At 35.0% G+C, this 22,965-nt stretch overlaps 1 protein-coding gene across 1 annotated transcript in view; it reads left to right on the plus strand.

Moving 5' to 3' along the window:
• LOC117326172 (coiled-coil and C2 domain-containing protein 2A-like) overlaps window positions 1-22,965 on the plus strand; it is a 62,132-nt gene that overhangs the window by 26,970 nt on the left and 12,197 nt on the right. Inside the window, 18 exon segments of the mRNA XM_033882812.1 lie at window positions 800-892; window positions 1,494-1,732; window positions 2,756-2,909; window positions 3,497-3,635; window positions 4,299-4,508; window positions 9,685-9,777; window positions 10,585-10,676; window positions 12,255-12,306; window positions 12,308-12,423; window positions 12,712-12,726; window positions 14,604-14,676; window positions 17,088-17,197; window positions 19,561-19,657; window positions 19,864-19,962; window positions 20,115-20,288; window positions 21,551-21,748; window positions 22,248-22,337; window positions 22,833-22,929. Of these exon segments, the coding sequence (XP_033738703.1) occupies window positions 800-892; window positions 1,494-1,732; window positions 2,756-2,909; window positions 3,497-3,635; window positions 4,299-4,508; window positions 9,685-9,777; window positions 10,585-10,676; window positions 12,255-12,306; window positions 12,308-12,423; window positions 12,712-12,726; window positions 14,604-14,676; window positions 17,088-17,197; window positions 19,561-19,657; window positions 19,864-19,962; window positions 20,115-20,288; window positions 21,551-21,748; window positions 22,248-22,337; window positions 22,833-22,929 (2,141 nt within the window).

Genomic DNA, 22,965 nt, shown 5'->3' on the forward strand with positions numbered 1-22,965 from the left:
ATGTTAAACCAAAGGCAGAGGGTCATGATTAATATTGAGCCAGAAGTTGGCTGTGTAAAGGTCAAAATGGTTCAAATGCATTGAAATATTTAAATATTGTCTTCTCAACCAAGATATCTATAGTCGTGACATTAATCAATTAGCATGATGGAATGTATGGCTTCAAAGTTTATTCAAATGAATAAGCCTTCATCTGCTTTCAAGGTCACAGGGTGTTTGTGTGTCAATTAAATCTTAGTTTGAAAGCAAAACAACATTGATCAGTACTCTTCAGAACTCCATGACCTTTAAGGCCCATGGGCCTTTTGTTGATGAAGTTTTTATCAAATCCTGTACACAACAACAACAACTGCTCTGTACATTTCTCATTATGAGAATTTTAATATTTGCACATAAAGACAATGAAAGTCAAAGCAGTCTCTAAGGAAGCAGTGAGCAGTGAGACTAATAGCCTTTTATAGTCAAGAGGTTGAACTATTATGAATTGCATTATTTTGGGAAACAAGGAGACCCGTATCTTAAAAAGAGTTTAGACTGATGTGTTTTTTTGTCACTATACAGCTACCAAATTCATCAGCTGAACACTCAGACAGTTAAAAAATGTTTTTGTTGATCCTTGAAATTCTGAATAATATAATAGCTAGATTGCAATATCCTCAACTTGCACCAAGATCACTTTAGGATCTCTTGCTGCAGGTTAAAGTGTTGTGTGAAAATACCATTCAAATAACACAGAATTAAGATTGAAGGCTATATAGATATCAGAACCCTGTTGTTTTATGATTTTTTGATATTACAGGGGTGAGCAACAGCGACGAGAAGCATTATCTGGGTGTAAAATATTTATCAAGGTGCTATTCAACAATAAAGAAGTGTCACGCACGTTATCAAAGTAAGTATTCAAATGAAATAAATCTTGCTTGTAACAATTAAGCCTTGTATTGGCTAAAATAATTATGGTATGGTCCTTTATACAAAAAATGATGTCATTGTTTGTAAAATCGTTTTTGATTGGCTAGAATATCTACCTAGCATATTTATCAGAGAAGAGAGTCTTTTAAAGAAATTGATCAATCTTCAGTCATATTTAAATGAATGAAAATTAATTATAACAATTAAAATTTTAGCATTATGGGGACAGAAAATTGAGCACAGTACTCTTATTTAAAAGAGTGATTTTCTCTATCTGTTGCTTGAAAATAACATTCAAGTCAATTTATGGAAACATAGAGGACGTTGAAAACATTTATAACATGCATGAGAAAACTGCAGTATTTCCTTTCTGACAGTCAATTTATTGTAAAAATCTCATTTGATAAACAAAAATTCTTAATGTATTATTTAGGGTTAGTTTAGATTCTATCTAAAACTTCAAGCCACCATGGTCATACACTAACTTTTGAGAATTAGCATTTGTTATGATATGCATAGAAAAGAATGAAAATTAACTGTAAATATCTTTACTGAATTTTCTTTAACACTTCTCTTTCTAGAACATTATCACAAGATTTCAAAGTAACATTTGGTCAAATATTCAACATCAAAATTGTCCAGTGGCCGGAGAGTATAAAGTTCCAGATTTTTGAGACAGTGGGTTACAGTACTGAAATGTTAGCAGAGCTGTTCGCCAGTATACCTGAGGTCTCCATCACATCGCAGGCCGTCCAGCTAGAGAATCTAGACTTCAGCTGTGATCACCGAGTAAACCACAGTCATGAGGGAGTGGGCAGTGGTCAGTATCATACAAAGTGGTCACTGGATAGTATATTTAGTATTATTATAATAATAACACCCCAAGTGGTCAGTATCATACACATTGGTCAATGGACAGTATATTTAGTATTATAATAACACCCCAAGTGGTTAGTATCGTACACAGTGGTCAGTATATGCATACACAGTGGTCACTGGTCAGTATATATAGTATTTTAACACCCAAAGTGGTCAGTATCACCCCCAGTGATCAGTATCATGCACAGTGGTCACTGGTCAGTATATTTAGGATTATAACACTTCAAAGTTGTCAGTATCACACACAGTGGTCACTGGTCAAACATTTTGTATCACACACAAAATGGTCACTGGTCAGTTGATTTCGTATAACATGAATGGTGGTCAGTATCAACCCAGTCATCAGTAACAAGTTCTTTTCAGCCCAGAATGGAAATACAGGTGCCCAATATTAATCATGGTGTCTGTCTGTCAGGACTTTCATTTCCAGATGTTTTTTTTATCTCTTAACACAGCAGACCAAACTATCAAGTATTTACTATATAAACATGTTGGTATGGTGACAAATGTCAGACACATCAAATTGTATGTTAAGTGACATTTGGATGTAGGACCATGAAGTTAATTTTGGGATAAGTGGTACATTTAAACTACTAGGCTTTGCATTGTCGGGACCAACATTTTGCTTCAGGGTATCCTAGTTTTTCGAATTTTTTATTCCCTGTATCATCCAAGCTCTTATTACTAACTTAAGCTAAAGATAAAGAGGAATTGTGTAAGTATTTCAAGTTAAAAGGGGTCGACTCAAGCTATTAAGATTTAGTTCTATTTATAGACTACAACAAACTCTGGCCTTACCTTTAAAAGCTTACACATTATTGTGTACAAATAAAAACATTCATAACTTTCCAAATAATGGATTTATGGTGCTGTATAAAGATCATGTACAAATTTTCTGTATAGAACTTTTCTCAACACTTAAGCAATCAATTTGTGTATTAGAATTTAATTCTTTTTTTTTCAGGTGTACCATTTAGCTATGGAACTAAGATGGATAATGAGATGATCACTCTGATGACCACTGGTGAATTGTACAGCAGTGTGGCCTGGGCAGTGGACGAAAACAACCAGCCCCTCGTTCCTCCGATCAGTAATGTCGGCAAGGATAATGTGTTCAGGTATGGTCAATCACTCATACTTCTGGTCAGTGATGCTGACAATAGATCAGTCCCGTACCGCTGGTCAGTGACGCTGACAAAAACAATAAGTCCTTTGTACCACTGGTCACTGATGCTGACAAAGATGATCAGTCCCTCTACCACTAGTCAGTGATGCTGACAAAAACAATAAGTCCTTTGTACTACTGGTCAGTGATGCTGACAATAGATGATCAGTTCCCTCTACCACTGGTCAGTGATGCTGACAAAGAACAACCAGTCCCCTGTACCCCCGGTCATTGACACTGACAAAAACAACCAGTCCCCTGTACCCCCGGTCATTGACACTGACAAAAACAACCAGTCCCCTGTACCCCCGGTCATTGACACTGACAAAAACAATTGGCCCCCTGTACCACTGGTCAGCGACACTGACAAAAACAACCAGCCCCCTGTACCAATGGTCAGTGACACTGACAAAAACAACCAGCCCCAAAACCACTGGTCAGTGATGTTGATGTTGTGTGAAGGTACTTGACACCAATAAACTAGCTATTAGTTAAAATATGTACAATACATGGTAACAATACATCATTCACATTTTGCAGTGCTATAAAGAAGATGGACCCTATGCAGGCAGTTAGTCCTTCTGGAAAAATGGACATCGAAAAGCTGTCCAAATGGTTTGAGGAGTCCAGACTTGACCCCAACGACCCCTCCAATGCTGACCTCGTCTTCATGCTCAAGGTACTTTGACCTATGTTCAGTTTAATGTAGAGAAGAGAAGTAGCTTTGAAATTGTTAAATCTTCACTTTTGTTAGCAGGCCGGTACAGCTTAGGTTAAAGTTTTTATAAAACAGTGTTGTGTCAATACTAAAGAGGATACAGCTTTGGTATTTGACATGTGTGTTCCTTGTGACAAAATATTTCCGTTGGTACTACATTCGCTGACCTGCTGACCCTGACCATGACCTTTGATCTACTTTAAAAAAACTTGTTCTGAATGTCAACCCAGGGACATTTTATCTATGAAAAAAAAAGAACATGGTGAACATGCATACCACCATGTAAAATTCCAATAAATCTTTTCTTGGACCTTAGTACAACTGTTACAGTTACTTAGAAAGTTCATGCTTTGTTAGGTTACTGTCACAGTGCAACACTATTTAGATCCAGTTGGAGATAATAATATGATTTAAAATACATATTCTTCCTAAACATAATACTACAACATGTAATTATAGATACAAAAAAGAATGTATTGATTTTTTTTTCTTTTTTTTTCTGGTGGCTAATTTTATTTTAAAACAGAATATGATGTTAAGTTAAAGAGTTAAGTTACCCAAATTTTATTATCACTATTCACTGCCTGAAGAAGACATTGATATAGTACTGATGTGTGTCAACAGCCCAAGGGAGGGGACCTGAGCCACCTCCAGCCCCCCGACTATTTCAGACTGGAACAACTCCAAGAGGAATTTAACGTGGCAACAGATGATGAGATTGAGAATAACAAACGATTCCAGCTGCTGCAGCTGCGTGACAGTGAGGTGCAAGAGTTCCGCAACTACAGGATGGTTCCGCTCAAAGTTCAGGAGATCCCACGGGACACTTTCACGGTATGTTAAAGTTTGTTGTTTTGTGTACATAATCCTGATGTTGAAAGTAAAATAAAAAAATTGTTTTGTAATTGAATATTAATAATCATGTGTTATTTAATCAACTTCTTGTAAATTTTACATGCTTCATACTGGTATTAAGTATAAGTCTGCTTTTTCTCTCAAACTTAGTTTTGTATCCTTAGCCTAGACAATTAAGCTGCTGTTTGGTAAAGAAATCAATAAATGTCCCGATATAAGGTTTTTAGGACTAGATGCAGGAAGTTTCTACATATTCATTGAAAAGGATATCTAGTTAATGTATTTAAAACTTCAGTGATAAATTCACAATGTATGATTATACTGACTATAAAAATTATGTAATTATGTAAAGAAATACAATGTTTTACAACTAAAATATCCCCTGTATGATGAATTGCACCATATTTGAATAATTTTAAACCTAGAGTTTTCTTAGACTCATTCATTACAAAATTTATTAAAGAAATATAATTTGAAAGAGGTTTTTTTCCTGCTAAGATGGTCTCTTTTACATTCACCATCAACCTTACATCCCATAGCATCTCATTAGTAAATAAATGTTAGAAAAACTTTGAAAAAATACGTGAAATATGTCAACACTGGACATCACTGAACACAATAACTGTGATGAACTTATCAATTACATGTATAATAAAAAAGTTTATATAATTATATTGTTGGCTTGTTGGCCAAAAAATCTGAATACTTTTCTTATCTTCAAGCTGTTGAAAGATCTGTCTGACCCAGAGGTATTGAGCTTCCCACATCTGCCTGATGTTAAAACTAAATGTCACTGACCACGCCCCATTTTTATTTCCATTTATTATTTGCTTAACGACCTGGTAAAAAATGATCAAATCATGTTTTTTCTCTTTGATGATGTTATGATTTATAAATCATAATAATTAAAAAAAAATCAACATTTTAAGAACAGCTTTAGATTCTTCCATAATTATGAACAAAATTTAATCTCTTCATAAAATGAGGTTACAGTCTTGAGTAGATGGCCCTTTATTCCATGTGTTTTTAGTTATGTTAACACTTCACAGTCATCCTCTGTCATGTGTGTGACATGAAAAAAGTTACTCCAGTAGCGAAACTAGTGTTTCACACAATATACTTTATCAGAGAAATGCTGATCACATTATGTCGTTGTATTTTTATTTCGCAGTACAGTAGAGTTAAATTTCACTATTATGATATCTTTATGGACAAATTAAGAGGAGAGGAATAACTGCAACATACCCGAGCATAAACAATAAGTGGATTATACTTTTATTGTCGACTAGTTTCAACCCACTTGTGTGATCTTCATCAGGACACTGATGAAGACCCTGTGTCAGGTAATCCTTGAGTATGTTACTATTATTCTTCTCCTCTTAATTAGTTTATATCCTCGAATGGCCCGGCATAATTCTGAGGTATCCCATAGTCGAAGCGAAGTTCCACACTAAGGAAATTAAACTCACTGGTTCCCACCTGACGTTGGCTTCACTTTCCCCGAATTATCTTTATGGACATTTTTAAAGGTGGGGTCAACATATATGGAGATTTAACATTAGCATCGGCCCCATCTTGGATTTTCAAAATATGTTAAATACAAAAAGGGATGGGTGTGAGAAGTTGGAAAAGTTAGTTTCAGAATTAATTCTGTGAAAAACTGGACCTCCTTGACTAACACCTGTGACACTGTTAGAGGTGCTGCTATATAATTTCCACCCCCCAGAGTATTATATGACACAATTACCATAAATTTATTTTATCATTGTGTTATCTACATATGAGGAAAATATGAAAGAAATTGATGTGGGGGCCATATGTTGACCCCACTTTTTAGTGCATTTGGATGGAAATTAATTTATCATTTAAAAAGTGACCACAAAAGATAGTAGTTAAGAAAAGCTAATATTTGTTAAACTATAAAATGGATATTTAAATGTGATCAAGATTCACGATCTTGTAATTTTACATAATCGTATATTGATTTGACTTTGATTAACTTTCATACATTACTTCTCTTTTATTAGAGATCTCCCTTTTATATGTTTTTGGAAATATCTACATGAACATTTTACATGTGTGTGCTCATGATCCATAAGCATAAATGTAGGTATATATTAAGCAGTCATGTTTTCGAAAATCATCAAAATTTTTATACTCTAACTGTGCTTCACAGTTTACCACCATGTACCATTTAATAGTAGATAACTACACTCCGTATATTGCTTTCATATTTAATGTATATACAATTTTGCAAGTTCATATTAATTTGGGAATAACTACTATTAACAGTAAGGTTAATATCACATCAGAGACATATATACAGAGAGATTGGCAGCTCTCTATTTGCCCTTGTGTTTACATAGTGGCCCCTGACCTTCCCACAATCCTTTGCGGTCGCTCGGTTCAGTCTTCACTAGATGCCATATTGGAGAAAACTTGAAAACCAGACACATAATTATCAATAATTTCTATTTGAAATCATCACCAAGATCCAATTATGTGCTTTAATTTTATTAATATCAAAGTGCAGAAGTGTCATCAATATGAAATATATCACAATTTGCTGTCCAAGTGTTTGTATTTTGAGTATGAAAGTCAAGCACAACGCAGGAAAGATCGGCGGGAATCTCCAATTTTCGAAAGTCCCTATGGGGTTTTCGAGAATACGGATAAATCAATAAATGTCCCATATAAGGTTTTTAGGACTAGATGCAGGAAGTTTCTACATATTCATTGAAAAGGATATCTAGTTATTTAAAACTTCTGATCAGTGATAAATTTACAATGTATAATTATATTGACTATAAGAATTATGTAATTATTAAAAATTATGTAATTATGTAAAGAAATACGCTTTACAACCAAAATATCCCCTCGGCCTGTATGATGAATTGCACCATATTTGAATAATTTCAAACCTAGAGTATTCTTAGACTCATACATTACAAAATGTATTAAAGAAATATAATTTGAAAGAGGTTTTTTCCTGCTAAGATTGTCTCTCTTACGTTCACCATCAATCTTACATCCCATAGCATCTCATTAGTAAATAAATGTTAGAAAAACTTTGAAAAAATACGTGAAATATGTCAACACTGGACATCACTGAACACAATAACTGTGATGAACTTATCAATTACATGTATAATAAAAAAGTTTATTTAATTATATTGTTGGCTTGTTGGCCAAAAGATCTGAATACTTTTCTTATCTTCAAGCTGTTGAAAGATCTGTCTGATCCAGAGGTATTGAGCTTCCCACATCTGCCTGATGTTAAAACTAAATGTCACTGACCACGCTCCATCTTTATTTCCATTTATTATTTGCTTAACGACCTGGTAAAAATTAATCAAATCATATGTTTTTCTCTTTGATGATGTCATGATTTATAAATCATGAAAATTAAAAAAAAAAGAACATTTTAAGAACAGCTTTACACTCTTCCATAATTATGAACAAAATTTAACCTCTTTATAAAATGAGGTTACAGTCTTGAGTAGATGGCCCTTTATTCCATGTGTTTTTAGTTATGTTAACACTTCACAGTCATCCTCTGTCATGTGTGTGACATGAAAAAAGTTACTCCAGTAGCGAAACTAGTGTTTCACACAATATACTTTATCAGAGAAATGCTGATCACGTTATGTCGTATTTTTACTTTGCAGTACAGTAGATTTAAATTTCACTATTATGATATCTTTGTGGACAAATTAAGAGGAGAGGAGTAATTGCAACATACTCGAGCATAAACAATAAGTGGATTATACTTTTATTGTCGACTAGTTTCAACCCTGTTGTGTGATCTTCATCAGGAAACTGATGAAGACCCTGTGTCAGGTAATGCTTGAGTATGTTACTTTTATTCTTCTCCTCTTAATTAGTTTATATCCTCGAATCGCCCGGCATAATTCTGAGGTATCCCATAGTCGAAGCAAAGTTCCACACTAAGAAGAAATTAAACTCACTGGTTCCCACCTGACATTGGCTTCACTTTCCCCGAAATGTCTTTATGGACATAATTAAAGGTGGGGTCAACATATATGGAGATTTAATATTAGTATCAGCCCCCGCTTGGATTGTCAAAATATGTTAAATACAAAAAGGTATGGGTATGAGAAGTTGGAAAAGTTAGTTTAAGAATTAATTCTGTGAAAAACTGGAGCTCCTTGACTAACACCTGTGTCACTGTTAGAGGTGCTGCTATATAATCCCCCCCCCCCCCCCCCCCCCCCCCCCCCCCCCCCCAGAGTATTATGTGACACAATTACCATAACATTATTTTATCATTGTGTTATCTACCAATGAGGAAAATATGAAAGAAATTGATGTGGGGGTCAAATGTTGACCCCACTTTTTAGTGCATTTGGATGGAAATTAATTAATCATTTAAAAATGACCACAAAAGATAGCATTACACTGTGTATTCCCAAACATTTCATGGGCTAGATATTGACTTTTTCACATGTAGTTAAGAAAAGCTAATGATTGTTAAACTATATAAAATGGATATTTTAATGTGATCAAGATACATGACCTTTCATACAATACTGTTTGTATAGTTATCTTTTATTACAAATCTCCCTTTTTTCTTTGGAAATTTGTCAATTTTTTTTCTATTTTATTATTTTTTTGTTGGGGGGGGGGGGGGGGGGGGGGGATTTTGCCAACTTTAAGTCTTTGTTAATTTTCATATGTTAGCTGCTGGCAGAATGCCAATCTTTAAGGTATTTAAAGCTTGTACTGGTATTACTTAATTTACATGATCAAACAAGCATTGGAAGGTAAATAATGAGTTATTTGTGGTATTGTGATAGGGCATTATTGTGATAGGGAACTAAAACTTGATCCATAAGCATAAATGTAGGTATATATTAAGCAGTCATGTTTTCAAAAATCATCAGAATTTCTATACTCTGTGCTTCACAGTTTAGCACCATGTACCATTTAATAGTAGATAACTACAATTTGTACATTGCTTTCATATTTAATGTATATTACAATTTTTCAAGTTCATATTAATTTGGGAATAACTACTATTAACAGTAAGGTTAATAACACATATATTAATATAACCTCCATTTCAATCAAAAAGTAATGATATTTGTTGATTTTGAAGGTAAAATATATCAGAGATGTTTTAATATCCTTGAAGGAATATGAGAAAAAGAAGAGGGAGGAAACCAAAATGGCAAGGAGAGATGACATTGAATCTCACCGAGAAGATCGGGCAAAGTTCATGCAGAGAGTAAGATAAACTACAGCCATTACATACTGGTCTAACATGAATTATTTGAGAGCACTTGTTTTGGTGGTTTCAAGTTATTTTATCACAGTTTCCTGGTACAGATTTTCCTACGTAAAAACAAACAACTAGTATTTCAAATATTTGTTGTGTTTATTTTTCAAGATTTCTTACTAACCTTGAAAACCACTAATGTTTATGTACACAATGTACATGTGGTAATTAACTAATGAATGGCCGCCAGAGTGTGTTTATTGTCAGTATAAATGTCATCAAGGTGAACGATATAAAGATAGGCATTTATTGTCTATCAGTCATCCAGATGCATATTGACAATAAATGTAATTTGACATCTAAGATTATAGTGCTGTGTGCATTTTCCTGTATAAAGCACTGAATTAAGAAAGAGACAAAATACTGTGACTATGCAAGCTGGTACATTTGTATATGATGTAGCTGGACTTATATTACTGTAAACAGGTACAAATTATTTGGTAACATGTTTACCTATAACAAAAACAGCATTGAGGACTGTGTGTGTAAGCTTTCAAGAACATCTTTTCTTCTTTACCTATAACACAAACCTCATTGAGAACTATGTTTATAAGCTTTCAAAAACATCTTTCTTTGAGCAAAGAGTGCAACTGACTTTGATCATTTCACTATTTGGCAAAGGATTGAAAGTGTCAAATTGTCAACACAGAAAAGGTTGAGATTATTCTGAATCCTTGATATTCACTAGATCTATTTTTAGATAAAAAGATTTTGCCTTTGACCTTGATACTGAGCTATGACCTTGTTGATTTACAGGTGAGAGAAGAAGTGATCCAGAGATTCCGAATCCTTGCCCATATGAAGAGACTAGAGGATGTCGTACTAGAGGAAGCAGTACCTAACATTGCGTCAGTATAGATCACCTCACACTCCTACCATTACATAGCTTCTAAAACTTCCACAATTATTTATATATAGTAGAATCTATCTTGTGAGTCGATCCCTTCTATCACTATAAACTAGTCTTATGAGATCACCCTCTACCTCAGTAAGGTAGAATTTGCCTTTTGAGATCACCCCTTTTGTCATATCACTAGTGTGTGTCTTGCGAGACTATCCTTTCTCTCATTAGATTAGGATTTGTCTATTGAGACCATCTCTTCAATCACCCTGTTGGAAATTGTCTATCAAGTATATACTGTCTGTATATATTGTCCTAAGTTCTTTTCTTTCCTCTCTCACTGAGTTTTTATAAAACTTGCTACACCAGGGGCCTGTTTGTTTATGCAGACAAACCAGTTCGTCAGTTTTTAAATGTAATATTTCAAACATATATCTTGACCGACCTGCAAATGTTAATACAGGCCTTGGGAGTCTTTGTCACGGCTCGACTGAAAACAATATAAAATCATCAGGTCTGTCTTTATTTCATAAGTGAATAACACCGGTCCAACTGGTCTGTCTGTTTGGACCGCACAAACGAAAACGGCCATGATCACTACCTAAAGGAGCTTTTAATTAATTTTCTTGGGAGTTATATACCCCTTTAATGATTTCCTAGTTAGTACTTTAATACTTGTTTATGCGGTATCAGGCAGTATAATTATGTCAGACTTGGATAGTAGAATAACTTTTGAATGTTATGTTATCTTGAATTTTCTATCTATGTACCGTATTTGACCTAATAAGGGCGCCTGCCCTAATAAGGGCACCCCTACCTTTTTTCAAGGAAATAAATCTTTGACTGAGTGTCAAAATGGTGTCAAAATGGTGTTCAAAAGTAATAGTTCATGTGAAATATTTTGCTACTTTATGTGTATTCCTACAGGCTACAGATGACATGTCAGTGCAAAGAGCACCCAAAACTAAACACACATACAAATAATAACTTACCATCTTTATTTGAAGATAAAGTAAAGACTTCATTCTTGTTGATAAATAACTTTTGTTCAGAACAGAAAGCTAGTAAAAGACATTGTAAATCAATTATTAGGTCAAAGAAAACGATGTCTGATATGATCTGGGAAATCACCTGTTTCTATAAATAGAACACAAAAGAGTTCCATTTGAACATAAATGGTGGAACACACGTTCTCTGGTCTAAAGATCAGCTGGCATGGTTTACAAGTTTACAGGAGTATTCAAGTGATGTTTAAGCATAATATATGATAATGAATAGATATCTTCATCTGGAATATTTTTATGACTGATTATTTTACCGTTTCCACAACCTTGGGTATTCGTTTCCACAACCTTGGGTATTCTGCTATAAGATATAGTCTGTTTCATAAAACTTCAGAATAACTAATCTTAATAAGGGTGCCCCCACTGTCAATTACCCTGCGCCCTGCGCCCTTATTAGGTCAAATACGGTATGTTTGTCTATATCAAATGTGTACAGATCCTTCAGTTAAGATACCCGTCTGTTGACAGTGGCCGACTATATAACAATTTTCTTTAAAAAGTTGTGAATCCATGTTATATAGGATGATTGGAACCAGTCTGCTGAGGGTGACAGAACGGCGGCGACCATTGAGACCCTGAGAGGAAGGAGAGAAAGAAGGTCACGGCCCAGGTCCTCAAAGGTGATGAAGTCAAGATCCTGGTCAACATCACACGAGCGCTCTACGTTCCAATCAGGACGAGTTCTTCCATGTAAGTACCATTGTCATATACAAAATCTTACAATATATTTGATTGATGGGTTGAACATTTTTTTGTATGCCTAGTAATGATTTAATATTCAACAATCCACAAATAAAACACTTGAAAAATTGACTGCTTTTAAATAATTTGAATTTTGAGGCAAAGTGTTGAAATAGAAAATTTCACTAAAACGTACATTGATATACTCCAGTATTTCGAATGTCTTACTCGAAGAAAAGATTTTAGAATGATTAGTGTTTTGTAATTCTTTTATTTATTAATATTCTTAACAAACAGACATGCAGATGAAAGGTACTTGTATGTAAACAGCTGGACGAGGATTCTCTCGTACCTGCTGACCAGTGGTCAAGCTCTCTGACCACTTACTAACTCAATGTGTAATTCATGTCAGTCATACATGTCAAGTGGCATTCTGTCCAAGCAGTGACCCACCTAATGGTGTTACCTCCACATAAGCCTGCATGATGAATTCAGCCATTTTCACATTTTTTATAAATAATAGAAACAAATTAAAGAAGTTCTTCCTGAAATCATGGAAGATGTGTTTTTCTTCAAAAAGTAAATCTATTGTTCTGGTTTTGAGTTTTTTGATTATTAAATTTACCAAAAGATTAATAATGATTGAATAATCTGCAGAAATGTTGGATACCTAAAACTCAGGGCAGGAGGCTGATCTTGACATGAATGAGAATACCAGTATTGTATTAACAAAATCATTACACACTTTAATTTCATGCACTTCTAAAACTTCTTACCTGTAAATGGAATAGATTCTGTCCAGAACAAAGGAAATACCTGATATTCCCGATTTTCAAACTGACGAATTTCTTTATCTTTTTTACCCCAACCTCCCTGGTAATGGTTTTTTCTCATGAAGTAGAAATTGCATTGTAATATGTATTAATGATACTCTCTCTTTCCTGAACTTTATAGAACAAATCCCAGGGGTTTAGAGTAACATTTCTGATTTCTTCAATCTGTCTTTCTGAATGTATGAACTACAGCCTCATCTTTATTAAAAGGTGATGAATATTAAAGATTAACCATTGCATGGACCATTTATATATTTAATATATATCTAAATAATGGAAAGGGATATGTATACAGTACCCACCATACAAGGTACTGCTCTCTGCAACTTAACTATGCTCTACCCAAATTGATGGGTCTCATCCCTTCCCTTTAAATTTACAAATAACAGGTTCCAGTTGACCTTATTTCTTTTAAGGAGAATTAAACTTTTAACAATTTTATATTTATTTTACATTTTCCATATAATGCATCAGTTAAACGTATGGTATTAAAAGCTGTGAACATCTATAATCTTCATTTTTAATTCCTGGTTTTCCCATTGTCAAATTAATAGAGAATTGTTAAGATTTAAATTATATGCATATAAAAAAAGGAAATATTTTCAGTACGTTAATGTGTCAAAAATCATAACAATGATGTCACTGGGCATGAGCATTTCATTCACATTCACAGACGGAAAACAAACCACACAAAACATACCATTGAAATGTGCTGTTGGTCTTTATATGCTTCGATACTGGACACAGACAACGATTGATGTTCTGTTATAAATCACGATGTGTGATCAGATCACTAATGACGTTTGTTTTAATGATCTGTGCATGAACATTCAGTTCTAATTTAATAACTTCACACTCCACCACACAATATCATGAAAAGTCATAATAATTTGTCATCAAAATGCTTTTTTGTTTGTAGCAAATCACATTTCCAGAGAGCTGTTGTGTATTTCAAAACTGGAGATTTATGCTATTTTATTTTTTTTTAATCAAAAACTTTTAAATTAAAAACAAAACATTCAGGTGATGCATTTGATAATTTTTATACATTCTTGATAAAAGATTTAATGGAACATATCCAACATTTTGTAAACTACCTTCCATTACATCAAGCAGATCATAGTTTATGAAATGATAGTATAGAATCAGTATATGATTCTAATAAGATTGTCTGATGTAGAAAAATACTAAAAATCTAAATGAAAAAATTAGCTTATGATCATATATATATGAAAAAAAGCAAATAAATTCATATTAATTTTGCAAACTTACAAAATAAACAAAATAAATAAAAAAATGTAGCATTGTCTCAATTCTTTACCAGGAGCAAACTTTCATTGTTTGTGTGTTTTTCAGTAAAGCAAGTGGATCTACAACAGCCAGGGGGACTGATAGCGAGAACAAGGCAGTCAAAAGTATTGTCGGCGATGTGAGTGAAATCTGTGTTCAGCATCTTTGAAATGTTTGTGATTGATAACATTAGTAATTCAAAAAAAAAAAGACGAAAAAAAATTGGATAATAATAATACACTGTGGAACTTTGTTAACTCGAACTCGGAAAACTTAAATACCCCGCTTAACTAGGAGTACTTTGTCAGTCCTGACCGAATTTGCTCTTTATCCCAGTAAAAAATAACTCGGAAAACTTGAATTTGGAAAACTCGGATAATTCGAAGTGAAAATTTGGTCCCAACAATAAAAATCCTTCTTGAAATGATCGAATAACTCGAAGTATCGTTTTTGAGTCTAACACCGATCGGTTTTTCAACACCAAACTTCCGTTTGTAATACTGAAGATATCGACACTAAAAACCTATCAATTATTATATGCTATTAATTTAAGTGTTTAATAAATTAATTAAATAAATTGTCTGTGGAATCTTATAACAACAACTATCGGTGATAAAAAAGTACTGCTTTGCTTACATCAACAATTCATCTACCCGCTCAAGCGGAACTAATCTCTGACACGCTGATACTCGGCTGATGTATGTACAGGTGTAGAAATGAAACAGTTACGGCTGTCTATTAAATCTTTAAACCACTGAAACAATAGTGTAGTATTTTATAAGTCTAATAGAAGGTAATGGCTCGGTTACATTTTGACGTTAATAAATTATTATTCGGTTGATTCTCGTTTTATGGCTATTCCATTGCAAACATGACATGAACATTATACCATTATTGAAGTGACTAAGTGAAAGAAACCCTATCATGACTGTCTATCGGAAAACTACACCAAACTACGAGAGACAGAAGGAAATATTACATGTACAGTGGACCCGCGATAATCCGGACGCCGATAGTCCGGAAAACTCACAATCCGGACGGAAATGCACGGGAACGGATTTCCGTAACGTTATTTGTACTCACCAGTCCGGAAATTTGGATTCCGATTCCGGAAGCCCATTTTGGGAACGGAACGTACTTTTCATTTGTAAATTTCCCTCAATAATCCGGACGATTTTTTCACCACGAGGAGAAAAAAATGTCGGGGCAAGTCACCCGTGTCGACAGCTGTACAGACTATCGCTTGACACTGTGCGTAGTCATAGCGACCGCTGCCAGGTCATAGCCCCGGGTGTTTACCTGTGTTTACCTGTGTTACAATGTGTAGCTTTTGTTTTTATAACGGTACATTGCTTTTTCTCTACGACCTAAATGTTACAGAATTTATGCACAAACATACAGTACGTGATACGATAATTAATCAATCTCAAATACATGTAATAAATTTATGATCGGTAATTAACATCATTAACACTTGTATTGGGTAAACACGGATATCGGCTTTGTAACACCGTTACGTGAAACGACGACTCATTGAAAGATGCATGTTATTAATTACATACACATTTACGTATTAAGCAGTGATCACAAGAACTGGGTTGATTACACACAAATTAGTCAATAGTCGTCTGATACTTAACTAAGCGTCACATTGTTAAGTGAATACGGGTTTAATACTTATCGGACATCTTGGGTAGTTCTCGCTGGTGTCGCGTACTTTTAAATAGATAGCTTGGGGTTTCTGGTACGTAAAAATCATAAAAAAACATGGACTGACGGTAAGTTGTAAAATCCGGGTATTTTATTTAAGGCATTTAACTTTTGTAATTTCTACTTGTTTGTGAACCTCCGGGACGTGACACATGTGTGTTGTTTGTAGGTCACATATGCCCGCTATAAATAAAACAACTTTCACTTTACATGTTCTTTTAAAAACATAGTTTATTTTTTACTTTCTACAAAACAAAACAAGAATCATATCAGAAACATAAGTATATTTATTGTTGAAAAGTTTGACAATTAGACGTGTTTATGAAACATCCCGGATTGTATATAATCAAGGGAGATAACTCTTACACGACATTTTTTTTGACCTGGTACACGAAATTCGGCAGTCCGGAAAACTCGTAATCCGGACGGTTTGGACTGGGAACGAAGGTGTTCGGATTATCGAGGGTCCACTGTACATTGACCAGTCATTACACTAAACTGATGAGCGACAAAGCAGAGTTATAATGATCATATAATGTTGACAAATATTGACCAAACTTTGTACCAAAAACGACAACTTGCTTAATTCGAAAACTCGGATAACTCAAAGTTTTCTCTTGGTTCCATTGAGTTCGAGTTAACGAAGTTCCACTGTTACAGTAATAATAAAATATGATAGCAATATCACTGATAGTATGAATTTAAGTTCCATGAAACAAACTTGAAACTTTTTGGCACAATTAGTAAAACAGAAAAAAAACCCAGAAAAATGATAAAGCATTGGTTGGAATAAGATGGGAAATTGAAGTACCAGGTAATAAAGTAGAGTTTTCCTTTCAGACTTTGGTGCGACCATTTGTGGAGGTGGTGTTCCAACATTCGTCCATGCGGACAGTTGTTGGAGATGGACCTAACCCCAGCTTTAATGAGGAGCTACAGATTCCTTTTAAGTATGTCTACAAAATTTGTGATTTTTGGGAAAGGATGTAATAAGTTTAGATAATGATCCCATTTAGTAGGAATGCTCAATTTATTTCCAAAATTATTGTTATCATTGTAATATTATACAGATCGTACTTTAAGTCTGGGTGTCTGTCTGTAGAGGAAGATTTGTCAGGACTAAATCTCTCTTCTCTCTAAGCAAATTTTTTTAAGTTTGGTGCACATGGAGGGTCCTCAAGTTAGCACCATTGGATACCCGTGGTCAATCGACTGTAATATGTTACACTTACCACCGGTGGGTCAACTCGATGAAAAATCCTCATTTCAATAGAAGCAATTTGATTGGCTACGTCGCATTTTCCCATTGGAATTTCAACCAATCAGATTGAAGGTAACATATGCATTATAGAAGCCTGCATATCAACAACAGTGACAGCGAGTGATCTTGAAGACTTATTTCAGAATTTTAATCAATGGGTTTAAACCATTTCAGCAGAAAATTTTTGATACCATTTTGTCTGACAAAGATGTCTCCTATCAATCAAAACAGGCCTAGGTGATAGCTAAGTCGGTTATCAGGAATTTCAACCTATGTGAACACCGCTAAGCATTGTTCAATTTTGATACTCTGTTTAGTTTATTGGTGTACAAATTACATGCAACGCACACCTAAAGAATTCTTGTACTGAAAAGGTAATATCAATGTTGATTGGTTTCTTTTTATAGAGTGACGTCATTGTTCTATTTATAGAGTGACGTCATTGTTCTATTTATAGAGTGATGTCATTGCTCTATTATAGAGTGACGTCATTGAAACGAGGATTTTTCACTGAGTTGACCCATGGATGATAAGTGTAAAATACAGTAAAACTCGGATAAGTCGAAGTCGACGGGACCGAGCAAAATATTCGACTTATCCGATGGTTCGACTTATCCGTGTCCGTTTGTATACGGAGACAAAACACCAGACTATCATCGTTTGTATGCATGCAGAACTGGTGCTTGATAACATAGTCGAAAATAAGCAATAAATAATAATAAAGAAATTAATTAATTGTACATGATAACACTTATTCCTTTATCTAATAAACAATATTGTGCACAGTTACGGATCAAAACAAAGTTCATGCGTAAAATCACCTTTGGCATAGATACGCGATTTACACACGGGAGTCGTACAATGACAGCATAATATTTTACGAAAACGATGATACAATATAAGAATATAAATGTATACAGTGTACTCATATTATTTATCTTAAAATCCATTTATATTGTTCTACAATTTAACAATATGAATTTAAACAATAAACAGTTCGGGAAAATTTGATCGACCGTACGCATGTATCAAAGGTGAAGGCCGCGGTCAGTGTTTATCGGCTGCATGATCATGCATTGCCACGATCTTTCGAATAGAGTAAAAAAACATCCCGCATATCATTGTTACTATTGCATCGTCGCATGCAGAATTTATGCATATATAAATAAATCAATGACATACAAGTATTTTTTTCTGTGCAATTTTCGACGGAAGATAGACTATGTAATTTATCGTTTTCTTTTTCCTTATTTTTTTCGGCGGCCATGTGTATGAAAACAGTAAACGAAACATATAGGCCTATTGGTTTGTACATTAAACATTAAAACGTGCACATTTTATTCTTAGCTATATACTAGTATATAGGTCTCTGGTATACCTGAACGTTTTACTTCACCCGTGCACCTGTATAAACAATGGGATGATGTGCGACCGACAGCCGAAACCTAACAATAGGGCTGGTAACACCGTTACGGCTGATCGGTCACACTCGGTCAATCAGGCGAAGCCAGCAAATTTTACCTGAGACAGCATGACGCCTCGATGTTCGACACAAAAATGGAAATTTTGGTATAGTTTAGAAGGGAGGGGCCACAAAATATATTCGACACAACCGCAGTATTCGATTCAACAGTGTTCGAATCATCCGTGCTTAATTTACTAAGTAAAAGAAGGGAAAAAATCAGGACCGAACGAAACGTTCGACTCATCCGATGTATTCGATTCAACCGTGTTCGACACAAGTGAGTTTTACTGTAGCATATTGCAATCAATTGTGGGAATCTGATGATGCGAAGTTATTTGTGTGGTCATGATTTATTTTTTCATTTCAACGGGTTATGTCCCTTATATCAATATCCTTTATAGAAAGCTGTGGGAGCCAGGGGTATCACATTATAGCAAATTGTTATTCTAATTTGAGTAATTACCAAATTGAAAGTACCACTTTTTTGTATCTGCATAACTGTGATGTAATTAATGACAGTATTCCATATGAAATGTGTTCAATAGAATTTTTCTCAATAATGCATTTTATGTATAAATATATTACAGGGCTCCAAACGACGACTACAGTTCTAACAACCTTCAGACCATCACCGATGAACTCTACCTGAATTTATTTGATGAAGTTGTTGTGGACATACAAGAGGTAAAGTGGTGAAAATTGGGTTTGGTTTAAAGTACAGCAAGTTAATTTGGCTGGTGACTTGATCTACAGAGATACATTACTCCATTAATGTACTTTAGATATAAATTACTCCAATAATGTATGTTAACTTGGCTGGTGACTTGATCTACGGAGATACATTTTGTATATTACTCCATTAATGTATGTTGCATTACCTGTGTTTGTAGGATGACCGGAACAGAGGCACGACCCTCCATCAAAGGATAGAGAAACGCTGGCTTGGTGATCTCACTATACCCTTCTCAACAATCTACTTCAATGGCAAAGTAACGTACCCTACATTACAATATCTTAATAACCAGCCTGGACTACATCCAGTTGTACTATAACTTCACAATTGCCATTCCTCTATTTCACACGTATATTTTCCCAGATCATGTGACACGTTTTAGGAAGTTCTACTGTTGATATATTTCAGATTGAGGGTACGTTCTGTTTGAAATCACCACCGGTATTGCTAGGTTATTCGCACGACCAAAATATGGGAGCCGATACGGACATCAACATCGGAAGTAAGGAGGAGAACACTTACCTCAGCCTCTTCATCACCATAGAGCCGCCCCTGTCTCCCGCCGAGCCAATGAAAGAACGGGTAAGTACATTGGTAGACACGCCATTGTTAATTAAAAGGAGACAAATTCCGAGTAGATAGACAGATGGGTATCAGCTACTTTTATGAACCAACAACAGTTAGAGTACCTGTTACTGTACATGATTAAAGTCTTGGTCAGCAAAGATATTATAGATAATTTATACATCATTAGCTAGATTCCTGACATGACCCATATCATTATCGTCATACTTGAATATCTTTGCTATATAGTCCAGAGGATAAGTGAAACAAAATATTTACAATCCACACTTCTCTTTTCTTTTTTTTTCTAATTAAAATCAAAATTAATTCATTTTCCAACAATAATGAAGTATTATTAGCTTATGCATATGCTTGTCAACCTGGGTGGACTGTTTTGATAGTATATCTTGTTATTCTCTTGCCCTGGACATGTATATTCACAATTTTAACGATTTGAGATTTTCTAATCTCGGCCTGGGGTTGGAGTAAGCTACACATACACATACTACAATGATGTCACGCCGACAAATAATTCACGCCACGTCAACATTTTCTTGCATTGATGTGATGGCAATATTAGATACATACAAGGATAAACATAGTGAGAGAAAAATAATCATTCACCCCCTTGAGAATGCTACTGGGAGTCTCGACCCTCAGAGTAAGATTATTCACCCCCTTGAGAATGCTACAGGGAGTCTCGACCCTCAGGGTAAGATTATTCACCCCCTTGAGAATGCTACTGGGAGTCTCGACCCTCAGGGTAAGATTATTCACCCCCTTGAGAATGCTACTGGGAGTCTCGACCCTCAGGGTAAGATTATTCACCCCCTTGAGAATGCTACTGGGAGTCTCGACCCTCAGGGTAAGATTATTCACCCCCTTGAGAATGCTACTGGGAGTCTCGACCCTCAGGGTAAGATTATTCACCCCCTTGAGAATGCTACAGGGAGTCTCGACCCTCAGGGTAAGATTATTCACCCCCTTGAGAATGCTACTCGGAGTCTCGACCCTCAGGGTAAGATTATTCACCCCCTTGAGAATGCTACTCGGAGTCTCGACCCTCAGGGTAAGATTTGTAAGCTGCTAAACTTAAGAATCTTCCCCCTCAGGTTGAGATCCCCCTGTCTCACTCCTAAGGGGATGAAAGGTTCAATTAATATCTTATCAGTGAAACCTGAGGCCTGACATTTCTTATACAAGCTGTTGTGAGATACATGCATTTGATTAGTTAAAATAAAATAGGATTTTACCGTAATGATTATTGATTTAATTTCCAGTTTTCAACAAATGAAGCCGAAGACGTGCTACAGTATGCAGAAAAATGGCAGACTGAGCTTGAAGAAAAATTCCCCAAGAGAGAATTTAAAACAACCGTGATCAACGTCAATGGGAAGTCAGTATTTATAACACGATACTTCAAGGAACTCAAACCGCCCGAGGAACTCCTCGCAGATCTGAAAAACCAAAAGGCTGACGTAAGTGAGCTATAACCTGTTTTTGAAATGTATTACATTTGATAGGATATCATACAAGGATATCATACATACAGTATGATGTATGATAATTAAATGAGATAAAATACATTGCAGCTTTCTCATCTCTGTATCAAATCCAAGTAAGACTCCTGGTCTCCAGCTCCAAAAGTCTACAGTCAAACCTGTCATAATGTATGTGACCTTCCAAGGGAGGTAATAAAAAAGGTAACATATGGCACATGGTCTGTTAATCTAGGTACAATAATAGTAATTATCATTGGGAGGGGAAAATATGGTCACATATGAGAGGGAGTCGCTTACGTAACTCAGGTGGTCACTAAGGCAGGTTTGACTGTATATTCTTTTCCCCACTTGTAATTGTCTGTACAGGGTAGGTGAGTGTAATTTGTAAATGTGACATCTCCATGTTTGTAGGGTACCAGTGTATATGTACCCTCAAATTTTGATGCCTGTACCATATCTGTTTTTGTAATTGTAGGAGGTGGTGGCCCACTTTGTAGCCATGATCCCCTTCGTGTCCGATTCTGTCGTCTTCCCAGGACTGTGTGACATCTGGAGTACCAGCTCAGTAAGTGGTTTACTGCTGTCTGAACAAAGTTAAAGCGACTTGTTTTCATTTTTTTTAATCGGATAACTTTTTGGTAAAGTTTTAAGCACAGTTCATAAAATTGCCTGGGGCATATATATTGCTCTCACCTTGTCCATCCAGCTCACTTAGGTTATACATGACTTTTAAGACCAAATTAACACAGAAAGGAAGAGAGCTGCATGCTCCTGATTTTCTTTAATTCTATATGATATGATGATTTATTTAAATGTTATAAGAACAGATAGATAGTAAATGCCCAATTGTTTACTGTATGTGTGATGTACCCAAATCAAAATATCAAATGCGAAATGCTAAAATTGTGAAACTTAGCCTCTAGATATATAAATCCAACAGTTCTGTAAAATTGTAACTCAGTTTAGACACATACAGGCATATAGCCTAGACACTTATATTCTTCGGAAATAATTTGCATGTTTCATTGGAATTCATCGGGACTATATTTGTCTTCTGCAGCAATTCCTACAGATGATGGCTGGAGATGAAGAAGAACATGCTGTCTTGTTAGTTAACTACTTCATGTCAATGCAGAAGAAGACTTGGTTGATCATAGGTATACAATGGGTCATATATAAATGTATCTCTGTTG

The sequence above is a fragment of the Pecten maximus genome, chromosome 4 (assembly GCF_902652985.1).
Source record: "Pecten maximus chromosome 4, xPecMax1.1, whole genome shotgun sequence".
Classification (NCBI taxonomy): Eukaryota; Metazoa; Mollusca; class Bivalvia; order Pectinida; family Pectinidae; genus Pecten; species Pecten maximus.